This window comes from Oreochromis aureus, linkage group 11 (assembly GCF_013358895.1).
Source record: "Oreochromis aureus strain Israel breed Guangdong linkage group 11, ZZ_aureus, whole genome shotgun sequence".
NCBI classification, from domain to species: domain Eukaryota; kingdom Metazoa; phylum Chordata; class Actinopteri; order Cichliformes; family Cichlidae; genus Oreochromis; species Oreochromis aureus.
Window position 1 is genome coordinate 21523384 of NC_052952.1, and position 14289 is coordinate 21537672.

Consider the following 14289-nt stretch of genomic DNA (forward strand, 5'->3'; position numbering starts at 1 on the left):
TGTTGTGGCTGTAAATGTAGTTATTGGCCAATATTATCCAGGAGGCAGTGCACAAAATACTTTGAGAATCTGACAATGGCCATTAAACAGTTTTGCAGACACTTAAAAAGAACGTGTGAAATTGTAAAAGCAGTGACATGATTGGAAAAGAAATGGCAAACAAATCATGTTTTTTTTTTCAGTTGGGTCCCTGGTGTTGGGAACAAAAGTTGTATTTCCTTTATCCGTGAAAGAAAGTGATGAGAATAGCTTAAGCCAGCTGAATTAAGATATCTTGGCAATGAATTATGAATGATAAATAATAACAGTACAGATTTGATGGTTTTGTATTGTCTTTTTCCTCATGCCCTTCTCAAGTGGTTGTGAAAGTGGAGAGAAGTTTGATCGTAAGAATTGGCATGTTTCTTTCTTGTTTCGACTGCATGTTGGAAGTTATCATACTGTTTGACCTGAATTTGGCTTTGTGTTCTCTGCTTACGTTGTATATCATCACATTTCTATCCCATTGTCTTGCTCCATTGCATTATCAGTTTATAGTTTTTGAAGTGTTTATCAAATGAGTCCTGCTCGAGCAAAAAACCTCAAGACTATCCTTTCAGTGTTTTCAACTATATAGAACCAATCCTGCATGCTTTTCTGATGTATGTCGAAGTTAGCCCAGCTCTACCACTCCTTGTCAAATGAAATTTTGCAGATCACAGAGTTGGACTCTTTGGGCTACTATTGAAGTCATTATTTTCAGCTCACCTCATTTCACTAAAGTGACTGTGATTTAAGGTCATTGGTTGTTACTGAACTCACACTACAAGAAAGCCCATTAGCTTGCGTGGAATCCATTACTGAAAGGACTGATTGTACAGAGAAACAGAATAAAAAGTTGTGGAAGAGACACTAAGGAAAGTGACTGACCAATGGCCTTGGAGGGTGTTATCCTCTGGTTACCATTGGGTGCCATGGACCTACAATTATCTCTGTATTAAAAGAGACTGACTGTGACATTAACACCACACATAATTTCACTGACTGTATCAAGGTGCTTATTCATTACATCGATAAACAAGGCACACTTATAAATACAGAGAACTCGTAGCAGATAATGGGGGCAGCACGTGTAAAACGACGCTTCAGTGCTGTGGTGGATGGGCCAGTGGAGGAGGAGGAGGTCATGAGGCTAGCACAGAGTGCTGCAGATACATCTGGCGGAGGGGGGAGCCCAGCGGGGTCAGGGACCCCAACCAGCCCCTCTCCGACCCATGCCCTCAATGGCAAAGCTCTGCCTCTTCAGAGCAACACCAACAATGCCCGGAGGCATGGTGCCATTGGAGAGTCAGCTGGAGGAGATGCAGGAGGAGAAGGTGGGTTGAGAGGAGGAAGAATGTGTTCAGGGCCCAAGAGTGGAAGAGGCAGTAGTGTAGGAGGGAGAGGGGAAGGCCGTTCTTCATCAGATCAGGATTCACTCTCTTCCCCCTCCACTACCAGCCGGCGACGCAAGAAGCGCTCAACCCGCCGGCCCCGACAACGCTTTGTGGGCAAGGACGGACGCTGCAACGTCACCTTTGTCAACATGAGCGAGAGGGGCCAGCGGTACCTCAGTGACCTCTTTACCACTTGCGTGGACATCCGCTGGCGATGGATGCTGGTCATCTTCACTCTCTCCTTCATTCTCTCCTGGCTGCTCTTTGGATTTGCCTTCTGGCTCATTGCCTCCGCACATGGAGACCTCTCCATTCGGCTTACCCCCAGCTCAAGTTCATCTCCAGGATCAGGAGATGCTGGCTCTGGAGGAGAGTCTGATAGAGAGGCAGTGGTTGAGGAGCCATGCTTCTTCCAGGTGAACAGCTTCATGGCAGCCTTTCTGTTCTCCTTGGAGACGCAGACATCCATCGGTTATGGCTTCAGAAGTGTGACCGAAGAATGTCCCCTGGCGGTGGTGGCGGTCGTTTTGCAGTGCATTGTGGGCTGCATAATTGACGCCTTCATAATCGGGGCAGTCATGGCAAAGATTGCCAAGCCCAAGAAGCGCAACGAGACCCTGGTGTTCTCCGACACGGCTGTAGTGGCGCTGAGAGATGGAAAACTCTGTATGATGTGGAGGGTCGGAAACCTACGCAAAAGCCACCTGGTAGAAGCACACGTCAGAGCACAACTACTGAAGGTAAGAGGAAAAAATACAAATAATCGTACTGCTGAAAAAGGAGGCCAGAAAACAAGCCTGACATGAAAAAGGTCAAAGAAGTTATCTGGTGATTGTCACGGAGACAGGGAAAAGTCAGGAATGCACCAAATAATAGAGGTTGCTACTGTGATAGAGCAGTAGAGGAAAAAAAAGGTCACGGTAGAGAGAAAGAGAGAGCACTGAGACCATCTGGCCCGTATTCTGTGGACCGTAGTTAATGAGAGCTTGTTTTATTTTCCCTCTGGGGTTAGGAAGATTTACCATGGATTAACTTGCCCACAATTCTTTAACTGAGGACCATTGTCCTTCGTCATCTCATTTCCTCTTGTATACTGTATCTCTGTGGGTTCGGTGATTGTTTTCTATGACTACTGAAGTTTACCCTAATGTTTGTCCTTATATCAGTAGTTTGCATGTGTGTTCCCTCTGGATTTTTCTGTAGGATCAAAATCTGTAGAGCATTTTGGCTGCAGCGTGGAGAATTTGATCTCTTTTAATAGCATGACCATATCAAAGTTTAGGCAGGGCAGATGGGATTAAGTTTGAGGATGAAGGGAATACAATTGTGAATGCTAAAACTGGATATTGTTCAATAGCAAGGTTGGGTGAGTGATAAGCCTATGGATTGGCAAGGTGACTAAAGAATTGCATAGTGAGATTCAGCTGAATATAATAACCAAATGCTAGGCAATTCGGTATTAATTTACAATGCTTTCATCAGATTACCTTTAGAAAATGTCAAGTGTTACCTTCAAGGTGATATCATGATGTAATTAATTAACCTTTGTTCCAATAATAAAAATCTTTCTGTTTTCTTTTTAATATTTCCCCAAAAGCCTTAATTAACTGAAATATCTGATGTGGGACGTTATATGGACCAAATAATGACTGTGCTTTATTTTATGTTTCAAACCTGCTCCCAGTCAAGGGTGACACCAGAGGGAGAGTACCTCCCACTGGACAACGTGGACATCAACGTGGGGTTTGACACCGGCACTGACCGCATCTTCTTGGTCTCGCCTGTAACAATTGTCCATGAAATCAATGAAGAGTCGCCTTTCTTTGAGATGGACCAAAAAACGCTGGAGAACGACTCTGACCTGGAGGTGGTGGTCATACTTGAAGGCATGGTGGAGGCCACAGCCATGACCACGCAGTGCCGTAGCTCCTATCTGGCTACTGAAATCCTCTGGGGACACCGCTTTGAACCAGTGCTCTTCGAGAGGAAAGATGGCTACCAGGTAAAAACTCTTTTTCCATTTAATCCTGACACAGCTTCCAGTCTTTAAATCTAAGACCATTTTAAGTCATCACTGATGCATAGCCATGACTTCATATCTATTTTACCAGGTTTTATGATAAAATAGGAGTGAAGCTGAGCAAACTAAATATAGTTCAGTGTGTTTCTCCATTTATCATCCAGTAGCAAAGCCTCAGTGGTGCCAAAAAGAGAGAGGAGTCAATGTTTAAAACTTTGATAGTCCTGATAATCAACTTAATCCTGTCTAAGCTGCTGATTGGGTAATAGTTAGTCAATCTGTAACATTTTGCGTTAATTAAAAATGCTTGACCAAAGTAGTATCCTTCATCTGAAGGCTATGAGTCATTCTCTTCCCTCAGTTCTGCTGTTATATCTCAGATTGCATACTTTCATTTCACACTTGCTACTTTCAGCATGTTTACATTAACAAGTATAGCTACATGCAGGGAAATACCACCACCATGGTAATGTGTTCATAACAGTCAAGAAGTTATGTTTTCACTCTCAATAGTTGGCATGTGTTGACATGTTGTTTGGTGTTAACGTGTGTTTCCTTGCTGTCTGCAAAGTAGAAGCTAGATATTTGGTCAAAGGCTTGAGACAAAGCACATGAAAATGCAGACCGAGAATCCCGGCTATGCACAGAAACAACCAAGAGATGATGCATCCAGAACAGCCAGACTTCATCAGCCAGAAAGCATCAGAAATTTAGCATTACACAGATTTTAAAATTAAGCATCAGCAAAAGTAAAATTCTATCAGCCCTAATTGTACGTTACATAACATATGTATTGTTTTGCTCCTGGGAGAGAACAAAAGTCACTTTAGGATTGGATCTTGAGAGGCATCGGCATACAAAAACATGTCAACTCAAACATGCAGGTGAATAAGGAAGCACTCAAAAGTAGCCTCTTGTATTCAGCAATAAACATTCTTCAACTAAACATCAGCAGGGTAGTACTGTCATTTTGAGCCTTTTGAGCATTTAACTAAAAGTCACTGTTCTATACTTTTTTCCAGGTGGATTACTCATTTTTCCATCGGACCTACGAAATCCCAAACACACCTTCCTGCAGTGCTAAAGATCTGGCCGAGCAGAAGTACATTCAGAGTTCACGGTCGTCATTCTGTTATGAGAACGAAGTAGCTCTGCAGCTTGCCTCCCCTGACGGTGAGCTGGGTCAAAACCTTGAGTTTGCCTCCCCACCGACCCGGAGGCAATCCCTGGCAGAACATCTCCACTACAACTGAACGGAAGGGAAAAAGACAGGAAACCGACTTCAGAGAACGAACTGATATGATGATGGGAGACAGAATAGTAGAGAGAGCCTTGAATAAACCAGTGTACAATAAAGGATAGGAAGAAACGCTATTTACAGTGATTAGAAGAGGAAGAAATATTTAGTGCGAACATTAGGAAGTTTGGGGTTACTCTTTTGGTGAGTTGGGTTTAGTACACTGACCTAGTTGTCTAATTGGTCCTGGCAATCTTTCAAAATCATTGAAAACTGCTAAGTCTCACATCTGGCCCATCACTACCACAGCACACAGTCTGACTCTAATACCTGACTGACAAGGGTATGCAACAGTGCCCCATGGTGGCTACAACATGCAATTGACCCTCAATTTTTATGAAGGGAAGATTTTGACCTCTGTTGGAGGTAGTGTTTTAGCTTCTGAGGAATGTATTCCACTAAGATGCTCACTTATCAGTTTTGTTCTTTTATTTTCTTATGGTAAGTATGGATTATGCACTTTTTGGCATCAGGGACTGAGAATGTATTTGAGATAAGCCAAAGCAGAGCAACAGTAACATGGAGAAACAGCTTTAAACTAGCAGCGGTTTTGAGATGTTTGTTCCATGTAGATGTATTTTCTCTATGTTGTTTGTTTTTTGGCTTTTTTCCATGTGTGATGCAAAGAAAAAGATGTTCACTGATTGTAAACTTTTCTTGATTTTAACATTTTGTGTTGAGTGGAATAGCATGATTATAGGGTGATCCAGATGTGATTATCGCCATGCATTGTTTTATGGCGCTACTATCAAAGTATGCTGTTATCTCTTATGTCTGTAAAAGCAGCCTCGCTATTGTTTTGGTGTGCTTTTTTTGCATTATTGTACACTTTAACTGAGCTATAATACTGTAATCTTTTAAGTGTTGGTGGTGCAGACTGAATATTGAATATAAGGCAATAGCCTTGGAGACCTACACTCACATCCAGCATCTTTCCATTTCTACATGTCTGCAAATAGTGGATGAAGATCCAACTGGAAACTACATCAGACTCACAGAAAATTAAATCTGGGTTGTTGGGTTTTTTTGGCTCATAAAATAATGTAATTTCCTTAGGTGGTAGGTGGTGCCTTCATAACAGAGCAGACATTTTGCAAATGTCCCTTCATCTGCAGCTGCATGATGTTGAAAATGTGCTTGAATTGTATTTTTTTTTATCATGTGCATTTGCAAGACAACCACTTTTAGTTTGCAGTATCTGCTAAGATGAAAAAAACTGAGCAGTCCCCATATAAACGTGCAGTGATGAATGAATCTTTTACCTGTAATATACTGTAGGCTATGTAATAGTTGCACTTTCTAGATATATTACAAAGCACCTGAGATATTTCTGTTTATTTCAACATTAATAATTAAGAGTAAATAATGCCACCTCAGTATGTAAGTGTTTGATTGCAGCATGTGTTGGCAAAGTGTGGGGACGGCAATGCCGTATTGAGTGTTGACCAGTAATCAGCCTGTCCGACGCACAACCTGGAAACTTGTTGTTTGCACTTTGCACTAATTATGGAGACTAATATCACTGATGAAACTTTACAAAAGCACAGTAGTGTTGCAGGAACAGCACAGGCTAACTTCAGTGCATCGATCGCAGTGTTCTGACTGATAACATATTATCTGTTACAAATAGTGTTAATGCTGTTCCATGTCTGTCTTCCCTTTCACTTCTCTATTATGGCTACCATTTTCTATTTATAGGCTGCACAGGAGGTCATGTCATTTTCTCCCTGCATCCACTTCCATGAAATGTAACTTGAACTTACAGCACCATCACTTTACTATGATGGGACTTTTTAAACACAGCAGAAAGAAAAAGACGGATTGATTTGGATTCACTGTTCACAGTACAGTACATTTTATACATAGTGTAAAGCACAGAGTAGTATAATGTAATACCTCTTTTTTAAATAAATTAGTGAGATGAAATCGACAAAAGCTACTGTTCTAGGATTTTTTGGGGGGGGGGGTTCTGAGGAGAATTTTTTTTTCTGCTCCACCAGACAGATATATAATTTCAGAGCTGCCTCAGGCACAGAGCACTTCCAGAAAAAAGAGAACTGTGTTATGGAAGAAATAAAACATGGGGATTCAATTGTGATTATTGGGTGTGTCATTATTTATTCTCCTTGCACTCTGTGCTTCACCCAGTAAGCCTGTATATGTTTTAAAAGGACATTCCACTGCAGCAATTTTACATGAATATGTTCCTTGTGTTGTACTTTCAGTGATTATTTCAGCCAATTACAGAAAATGTAACTAAACAGTTACTGAGTTATTTGTAAAGGGGAAAAAAACTTTATGGTGTAAGTGAAACTGTAGTAATCAAGTGTAACTTGATTAATATGTTTACCCCTTATTTTCTTATCAAAATTCAAATATTACATGAAAATTATATCACTGCTGATGAATCAGACGTAAAAACGCAGCCTGCGAAAAGAATTGTGTTCAGACCAAAAGGACACAGAGCAGGTGTGGCACGGATGATAAATGTAACCAAGTCAACCAAATATGATTTTTTTAGGGAATATAAACAAGGGTTTGATGCAAATCATTTATTCACTGTTGTTCAGCTTGTTTCCTTTTTTTTTCTTTTACTGAGCAAGCAGCACAATGGCACAGGTTAGCGCTGTTGCCTCACAGCAAGAAGGTCCTGAGTTTGACTTCAATATTTGGCTGCGGACTTTTTGTGTCTCCGTGGATTGTCTCTGGGTGCTCTGGCTTCCCCCCACAGTCCACAGACATACAATTAGTGGAACTGGATAAACAGGTGATTCTAAATTACCCATAGGTGTAAACCCACCCCACCCAATGAACGAATGGGTGGGGTAAAAAAACAAAACATGCCAAGTTGAACAGAAAAAGAAAGTTTTCCTGCTTATGCTATGGTAATTCCTCTTGGGGGCATTCTCTAAAGGTTTTCAGGAATTTTTAGATTTTATTAAGTTTGTGACATGTAGGAGGTCTGTATTAGAGAATAATCCTTTAATTGTCCCACAAGGGAAAATTTGGTTGTATCAGCAGCAAAAGCACACATATACAAACAGAACAGGACACAGAATAGAAGCACAATTTTTACATATTTACATCATGGACAATAGTTACCAAAGCAGAGTACTATACAGTACAGTATTATTGTTACAGTCACAAATACAAGGACTAGACTCTCTATTATTTAACTTTATTTTATTTTATTGCCAAATTTAATATTATTTAATATATGCGTTGCTTTCTGTGTGCAAACAAATATATAATTTTTAAGCAGAAGTTGAGATTTCATAGTTTCTCGCTATTACTCTGATATGATTGGTGTAAATATTTACTTATTTACTAACCCTGCTACTCTTGCAGGTTTGGGATGATCTGAATCAGGCACCTTGAATCAGATCTTTCCAAGAAACCCTGCGTTGAGCTTGAAGGTAAAGTCAAACGAATCTGATCCCAGATCAGCGTCTGGGGACACTCGCTGCCAGTCAGTGGTAAACAAAGAGCGCGCAAATCCCCCTACTGTAGCGCGAGAGCGCCGCACGGCACCTGCTCCAGCGTTCTGATTTGCTGTTTGCCATGTCATTCAGAAGAAGCCCCGCCTCACGGCAGTTAGCATTGGTTAAAGGCGGAGACGTCTGCGCTGCTGTTGTCTCGATTCGTCAGCGTGAGCGCTTCATGCCCTTTCTAGGGCGGAAAGCTCCCGTCGTATTCAAGGGGCGGGTCTACGGCTCTGTTCTAGAGTATGATTGGACTCGTTTCTCTCTAGACTTGTCTAAAACCCGTCTGCTCGTACTTGGTTGGTCCGCTAGCAGGAAGTCCTTCTCCGAGGCTGAAGCCGCCGCCTTGCCCTCAGTGCTCTCTGTCTATTTTATTCTCACCGAGGAGTGTGTGTTGCTCCACTGTGAGAGCAATGCAATGATAAAAGCCGCATATGCGGTACGCTACACACCTATCAGGCAGGAAAATAACCCAAGAAACAGCCTCATCCCGGTTCTCCTCACACCGCAGCCTTATCCACACCTCAAAGCGGAACCTGAAGGTAAGACATTTAATTGCCTTTACTCTAATCCAACTCGTAAATAGCCAGTGTAATATCCTCAACGTATCATATTTTTTTTTTAGTGGAGCTGGCTAACCTCGTATGGTTAGTCTAAATGCGGTGGCTTAACGCCTAAATGTGAAACAGCAGAAGGGCTGGGGGCATTTAATTTAGGGTTGGTCTTTGTGCTAAAAGAGCCTTTCATCGAAATGACCTGAAGTCTGGCCAAGAAAACCAATCTTACGACCTTATTTTTAACATTCCGACCCATATTACCATAATCTGTTGGTCCACTGTGATTTTTGTGTGATAGTAATAATGGTAATGATGGTGGTATTATTATTAATAATAATAATAATGCTGATAGGGAAAAAGGCTGTTTTTGTGGCTGCCACATGCATGCCGTTCACAGTCAATTAAAGGCTGGGGCCCATATGGTTTTTCATGTCTTACGTTCAAGGTGTGGTTGTCTTCGTCAGGTTTTTTTCCCATTTGCGCTGAAGCTACGGTTTAAAAATGCAGGTTAGTTCACAGGGCTCTAGCTCCGCAGCTGGACTGCTCCTGCAGGCGCCGCACTGCAATTATTACAGCCAGTGGGTGTTTTTTTTAAAATAATAATGTCACCTTTTCCTCAACGTGTCCGCTTTAAGTGCGCAGATGCCACGGTATCATCCCCGATGCTGTGTGCCACTTGGCATCAAAGCTGAAGAAAAGGCGTTTCCAGCTCCCCCACCGGTCACGCGCAAGCACCCACACAGTAATTACACGCGCGCACACATACAGAGAGCAGAGGACCCCCGCAGTGAATGACCTCAGTTCAAACTCACAAGGTATTGTCTAAGGGCTGCTGCTCAGTGTTCAGGGTGTTGCTATGGAGGAGAGCAGTCGAGGTTTGGCAACTCCAGCTGCTGCGGGACGAGTTTGCTGCTTTAGTCCACGATGTACTGCGACAGCCTGGGATACGACCGCCTGTGCAAGGAGTTTGCTCCAAGTTAATCGGTGGCATCGATGAGGCTCAGCAGCATCGTGCACTACAGTTGCAGAGCTGACAATGCAAAGACCTGACTGAAGATAGGGCTGATTGAAGAATAGTCTGTGGAAACAGGTCACATCTCATGCCTTTTCTTGTCCTAGAGACATAATTCATATGTCAATTTGTTTTTTCTAAGCCCAAAACTAACAATACATTCTGGCTACTAATAAGTTTTACCCCAACCCCGATAGAGCACATTTCTTTGTGGCATTTAGAGGTATTAAATGCATATTAGTCAGCCACATGATTCACTGACATGACATGTTTCTACATTACTACATCAATGCTGGCTGCGGTAAACCCATGTGCCTTCTCTTTTCCTGGAAATAGTCTGTATATAGTCACAGGCAAATAAAGTGTTTGTAGTTATATTTATTTAAAACTACATTACCCAGAAATATGAGAAAGTCGTAAGAAATAGACTTGGGGCTGAGTGGCACATGTGGGAAGTTTGAACTTAATAACAGCTGCACAGCTGTTTTATGTCACCCTGGGATCACATATTTTCCATACTGACTGTCTGGGTGGTGGCGACTCTTTTATCAACATGTTTACTCCACACCCACAGTTGTATTAGAGTTACAGGTATGGTAATCACAGGGCTGGGGACAGACGAGCCAAAAAAAGTGAGATGAATAGCAGGAATCAAGCTTGATGACATACCTGCCAAAGCATGGAGGATAGGCCTAAAGCTAACACACTCACCCTATAGGACGGCACAAAAGAGTTGACTTGTTCAAAGGTAATCCCTTGTGCTTGTGTCAGAGGAACTTGTGTTAGCTCATTCTTTTATAAAACTAAATTCTGATAATATCAATGACCTCACACAAAAAAATCACCTGCATACTCACCATTCAGGCCATTAGATGCCACAGATTTATATTAATGTGACCCTAATAACTGAAGCTGGGATGCTAGAAAGATTATTTTTATCAATTAATGTATCTAAATAAAAATGACCTCTATTCAAAAGGTTAATGTCATTTTAGGGAATGTAATTATCTGTTAACTAACAGATAATAAAACCATCTTACTGTCAGTGGTGCAGTAGGTAGGTCCCAGGTTCAAACCCTGGCCCTTCTTGTCCAGTTAACATTTTTTTCCTTTGCTTAAGATGATTTTCTCTGGGAGATTCAGTTTCTCCCGTTATCAAAAACCTGCTTGGTTAATGCTTCCTGTCTCAACCCAGATTAAGATTCTCTTTTGCAAAAAGGTCTTAATCTCAAGAGTTTAGCTTCCTGGTTCAATAGAAGATATGGAAAGTCTTAAAACACCTCTTGGCTCTTATTTGGGTAGATTAAAAAACCCCAAAACAAAACATTATTTAAACCAACTTAAATATCAGTTTTCATGAGGACAAAAATGAAATGTGTCCATAGAATCACCAGGCAAATCTGCTAAAAAAGTATAAATTTGGCCCGAAAATAAGGTTTAAAAAGCTTTTTTTTTTTAGCTGTTATAACAAATTTGCTTTACACATGAAACATCTGCAGTTTAAGACCAGGAGGAGACACAAACCCAGTCCTGAGGGTTACAAGCTCCTCCATTCCCATTCCCAGGCCTAGATAAATGGGAGGGTTGTAACTGGAAGGATATCCAGCATAACATCTGCGCTAAATCAAAAAACCTGGATAACCATCTGCTGTGGTGACCCCTTGGCATTAACGAAGCCACCTAAAGTACCTATACCTTACTCCACTCTGAGCATCTCTGCTGTTGCCATAGATTTCAGTTCAGCATACTCTCAGCCCATTTTTGGCATTTCAGGTTTTTTCTAGATTAATTTTTTTGGTCTGTTAAAGAAAGCATCAGAAAGTATCATAATGTAATAATTTATAATAATGTACATCATCATGTCAGCAGCTCACAATATCAACTCAAAATGTCTTCACTTTACTTTCAGAGATTCAAAGAGATTAAAATAGCATCAAATATTCCTTTTTTCAAATGTGGAGCCTCTGATTTGTTTTTACTGATTGTTTCTGATTAAGTGATGAATAAAATAAATAAAGCAGTGGTAGCAGCTCCCACACCTGAAACCAGGCTTTTCTGATTGGCTTTATTGCCCCTCCTAGTATATTTCTTAGTTGTCTGAGTAACTGTGGTTGTATTATGCTGTAGTACTGCAGTAATCCTGGCTATAGTTTGCCTTCATGTGTTAGAGTAGCAGCCACTTTTATACTGTCACCTCGTCTTCCACAGGACCCCAGCCCTTAAGGTGAATCAGCATTTTGGCACCACTGTGTCTAAGTCCTCAGTGAGAGGGCCTCTACAGTTTTATCTCTGCTGAGTCCAGTGGGCTCTAGTGCTTCATCTATTTCAAGTTAACAATAGATCCAGTCCATTTTGATCTCCTCTTCTTACTGCTTTCCCACCCTTTTCCCTTCCCATCCCTCCCCCTCTTCACTGTCATGTCAGTTTACTCAGTGGATTGATGTATCTTGCTGTTCCTCCACCCCTCCAGCTCTCCACCCAGCCATCTCTCTGTCTTTCTTTCATTCCTGTCTTCTCCTTGATTTGCTGTGTCTTTCAATTAGGCCATCTCTGGCCAAAACTCGGCTGGATATGGCTTGCGTGCTACTATTGCCCTTCCTATATATGTGGGTGTGTGGTTGGTTGCACATCAAGTGTGAGATGTCTTGGCACAGAATCACATCAGTATCACAGTACGACAGTCCTTTATATCCTCCACACAGCTCCAGTTTGTAGGCCTGTGGCAAGAAGTGGCTCAACAGGGAATGACTTTTTACTGTGCCCTTTTTTTCATGTCTAATTCTCTCCTTACCTAGTGCCAGAAGTACCATGTCCAGGCCAACGGGGGGCGGTGCCAACGATGTCACCCGCTTCCTGTCATCGGGCACAGCGCCAGGGTCTCCCAACTCCAACAACTCTATGTTCTCTGCTGCCAGCCAGGCTGACTGGGCAGCTAAGAGGCTGGTGTGGGTGCCGTCAGAGAAACAAGGCTTCGAGGTGAGCTGCCATGACATGCGGTGCACGAGCACAAACATTTCACTTGCAGGATGTTAACACAATAGACAAGTTTCACTTGTTTTCTCATTCCTTCCTTCCACTGTCTGAGTTTGTTAATCCCCTGGTGAATTATTGGCCCTGAGTGTGTGCCCTTAGTTAAAGGTGTGTCAGACAGGTCAGGCACAGACAAGGGTATATGTGTGTGTGTGTGTGTGTGTGTGTGTGTGTGTGTGTGTGTGTGTGTGTGTGTGTGTGTGTGTGTGTGTCACATTTTTTATGTTTGAGGAGGTTTTTGTTACTATAGCAGTGCTCTATTTTTTCATCTTGTTGTATTATTTACTTTTGATTTGTGATGATTACTTACATATGTAACTATGTAAGGTTTAAGTCATCATCAGCGATTACCTCTATAAGACCTCAGAGGGTTAAGTGTAGTTAGTATAACAGGCACAGTTGTTATAATTTTATAATTTTGATTACATTATTTGCTTTTGTCATTTAAATTTTTTACTTCCATTTAGTTTCCAGTTGTGATTTGCTCATTTCAGTTTGGCTTTTAGTCTTTAAAAATATTTAGTTTCATTTTCTTTACAATTAAAATGTGGGTGTATCCATCATGGACAAGTTTTCACAAGCTCAGAAAAGATATTACAGTAAATAAGAAAAAAACTTGATGTCATTTAGACATTCCAGTAAAAAGAACAAACAAAAGCCTCGCTATGCTTGTTGTGCTGAAACATTTAACCACATTGACCCGTACTAAAACTAAGCACATGTCTCAGTTCAGAATTTATCTTTATTTCATTTACCTAAAATGTTTTTCACACCTCATTTGGTTAACTGTAACAGCCTTGATCATGAGGCCCTCATGTTATTTGTCTCACTTCACCTTGCTACTTGTCTAATGCTCATGACAAGTTTGCAGTGTGCATGTTGAAGGAAGTGACATAAGAATTTGAAGTCCTGTCTCACAGCCTCTCTCTGTCTCTGCTGGACTCATTTCATAAAAAAGCTCTATGAATAGAACAATACGCTCCTTCAGCCTCCCAATGTTAAAGAGGCCTTTGCAGAGACACTGACTTCATTTTACAGTCATGATCAAACACACACACACACACACGCACACACACACACACACACACACACACACACACACACACACACACACACACACACACAACAGAAAGGCATGCACACTGTCATCTAGTTTCATATTCTTAGCTGGTAGTTCAGTGTGACTAACATTCACCCACATGAATGCAAACACACACAAACACACACACATTTTGTGTGTTGTGCATATCAAGTAGTGGAGAGAATAAAATGCAGCAGAGCAGGGTCCTGCAACATGGTCAGAGCTTGAGATCAGTACTTCCTGTCCAAGAAGCACGAGATCAGCAGCGTGACAAAGGAGGTCGTCTCTGTCCTCATCTGTCACCGTCTATTCTTGTCATGCTGTCAAATGTAATGACACTCATGCTCTAAACCTCTCTTGGTCCCATTCTGACAAACATTTTTTTAAATATAGTT

At 41.5% G+C, this 14289-nt stretch overlaps 2 protein-coding genes across 4 annotated transcripts in view; both read left to right on the top strand.

Moving 5' to 3' along the window:
- The first annotated feature begins 876 nt into the window (after positions 1-876).
- On the top strand, positions 877-6684 carry kcnj14 (potassium inwardly rectifying channel subfamily J member 14). The gene is made up of 3 exons (XM_031740763.2): positions 877-2155; positions 3100-3417; positions 4458-6684. Exons 1-3 carry the CDS (start codon positions 1097-1099, stop codon positions 4686-4688), a joined length of 1608 nt encoding a protein of 535 aa, XP_031596623.1. The 5' UTR covers positions 877-1096; the 3' UTR covers positions 4689-6684.
- A 1791-nt stretch (positions 6685-8475) lies between these two features.
- myh14 (myosin, heavy chain 14, non-muscle) overlaps positions 8476-14289 on the top strand; it is a 31270-nt gene continuing 25456 nt past the window's right edge. For all 3 annotated transcript variants that reach the window (XM_039619462.1, XM_031740753.2, XM_039619463.1), the window contains exons 1-2: positions 8476-8756; positions 12579-12759. In XM_039619462.1, coding sequence (XP_039475396.1) covers positions 12592-12759 — 168 coding nt within the window. In that variant the 5' untranslated portion in view covers positions 8476-8756; positions 12579-12591. The remainder of the gene's footprint in view (positions 8757-12578; positions 12760-14289) is intronic.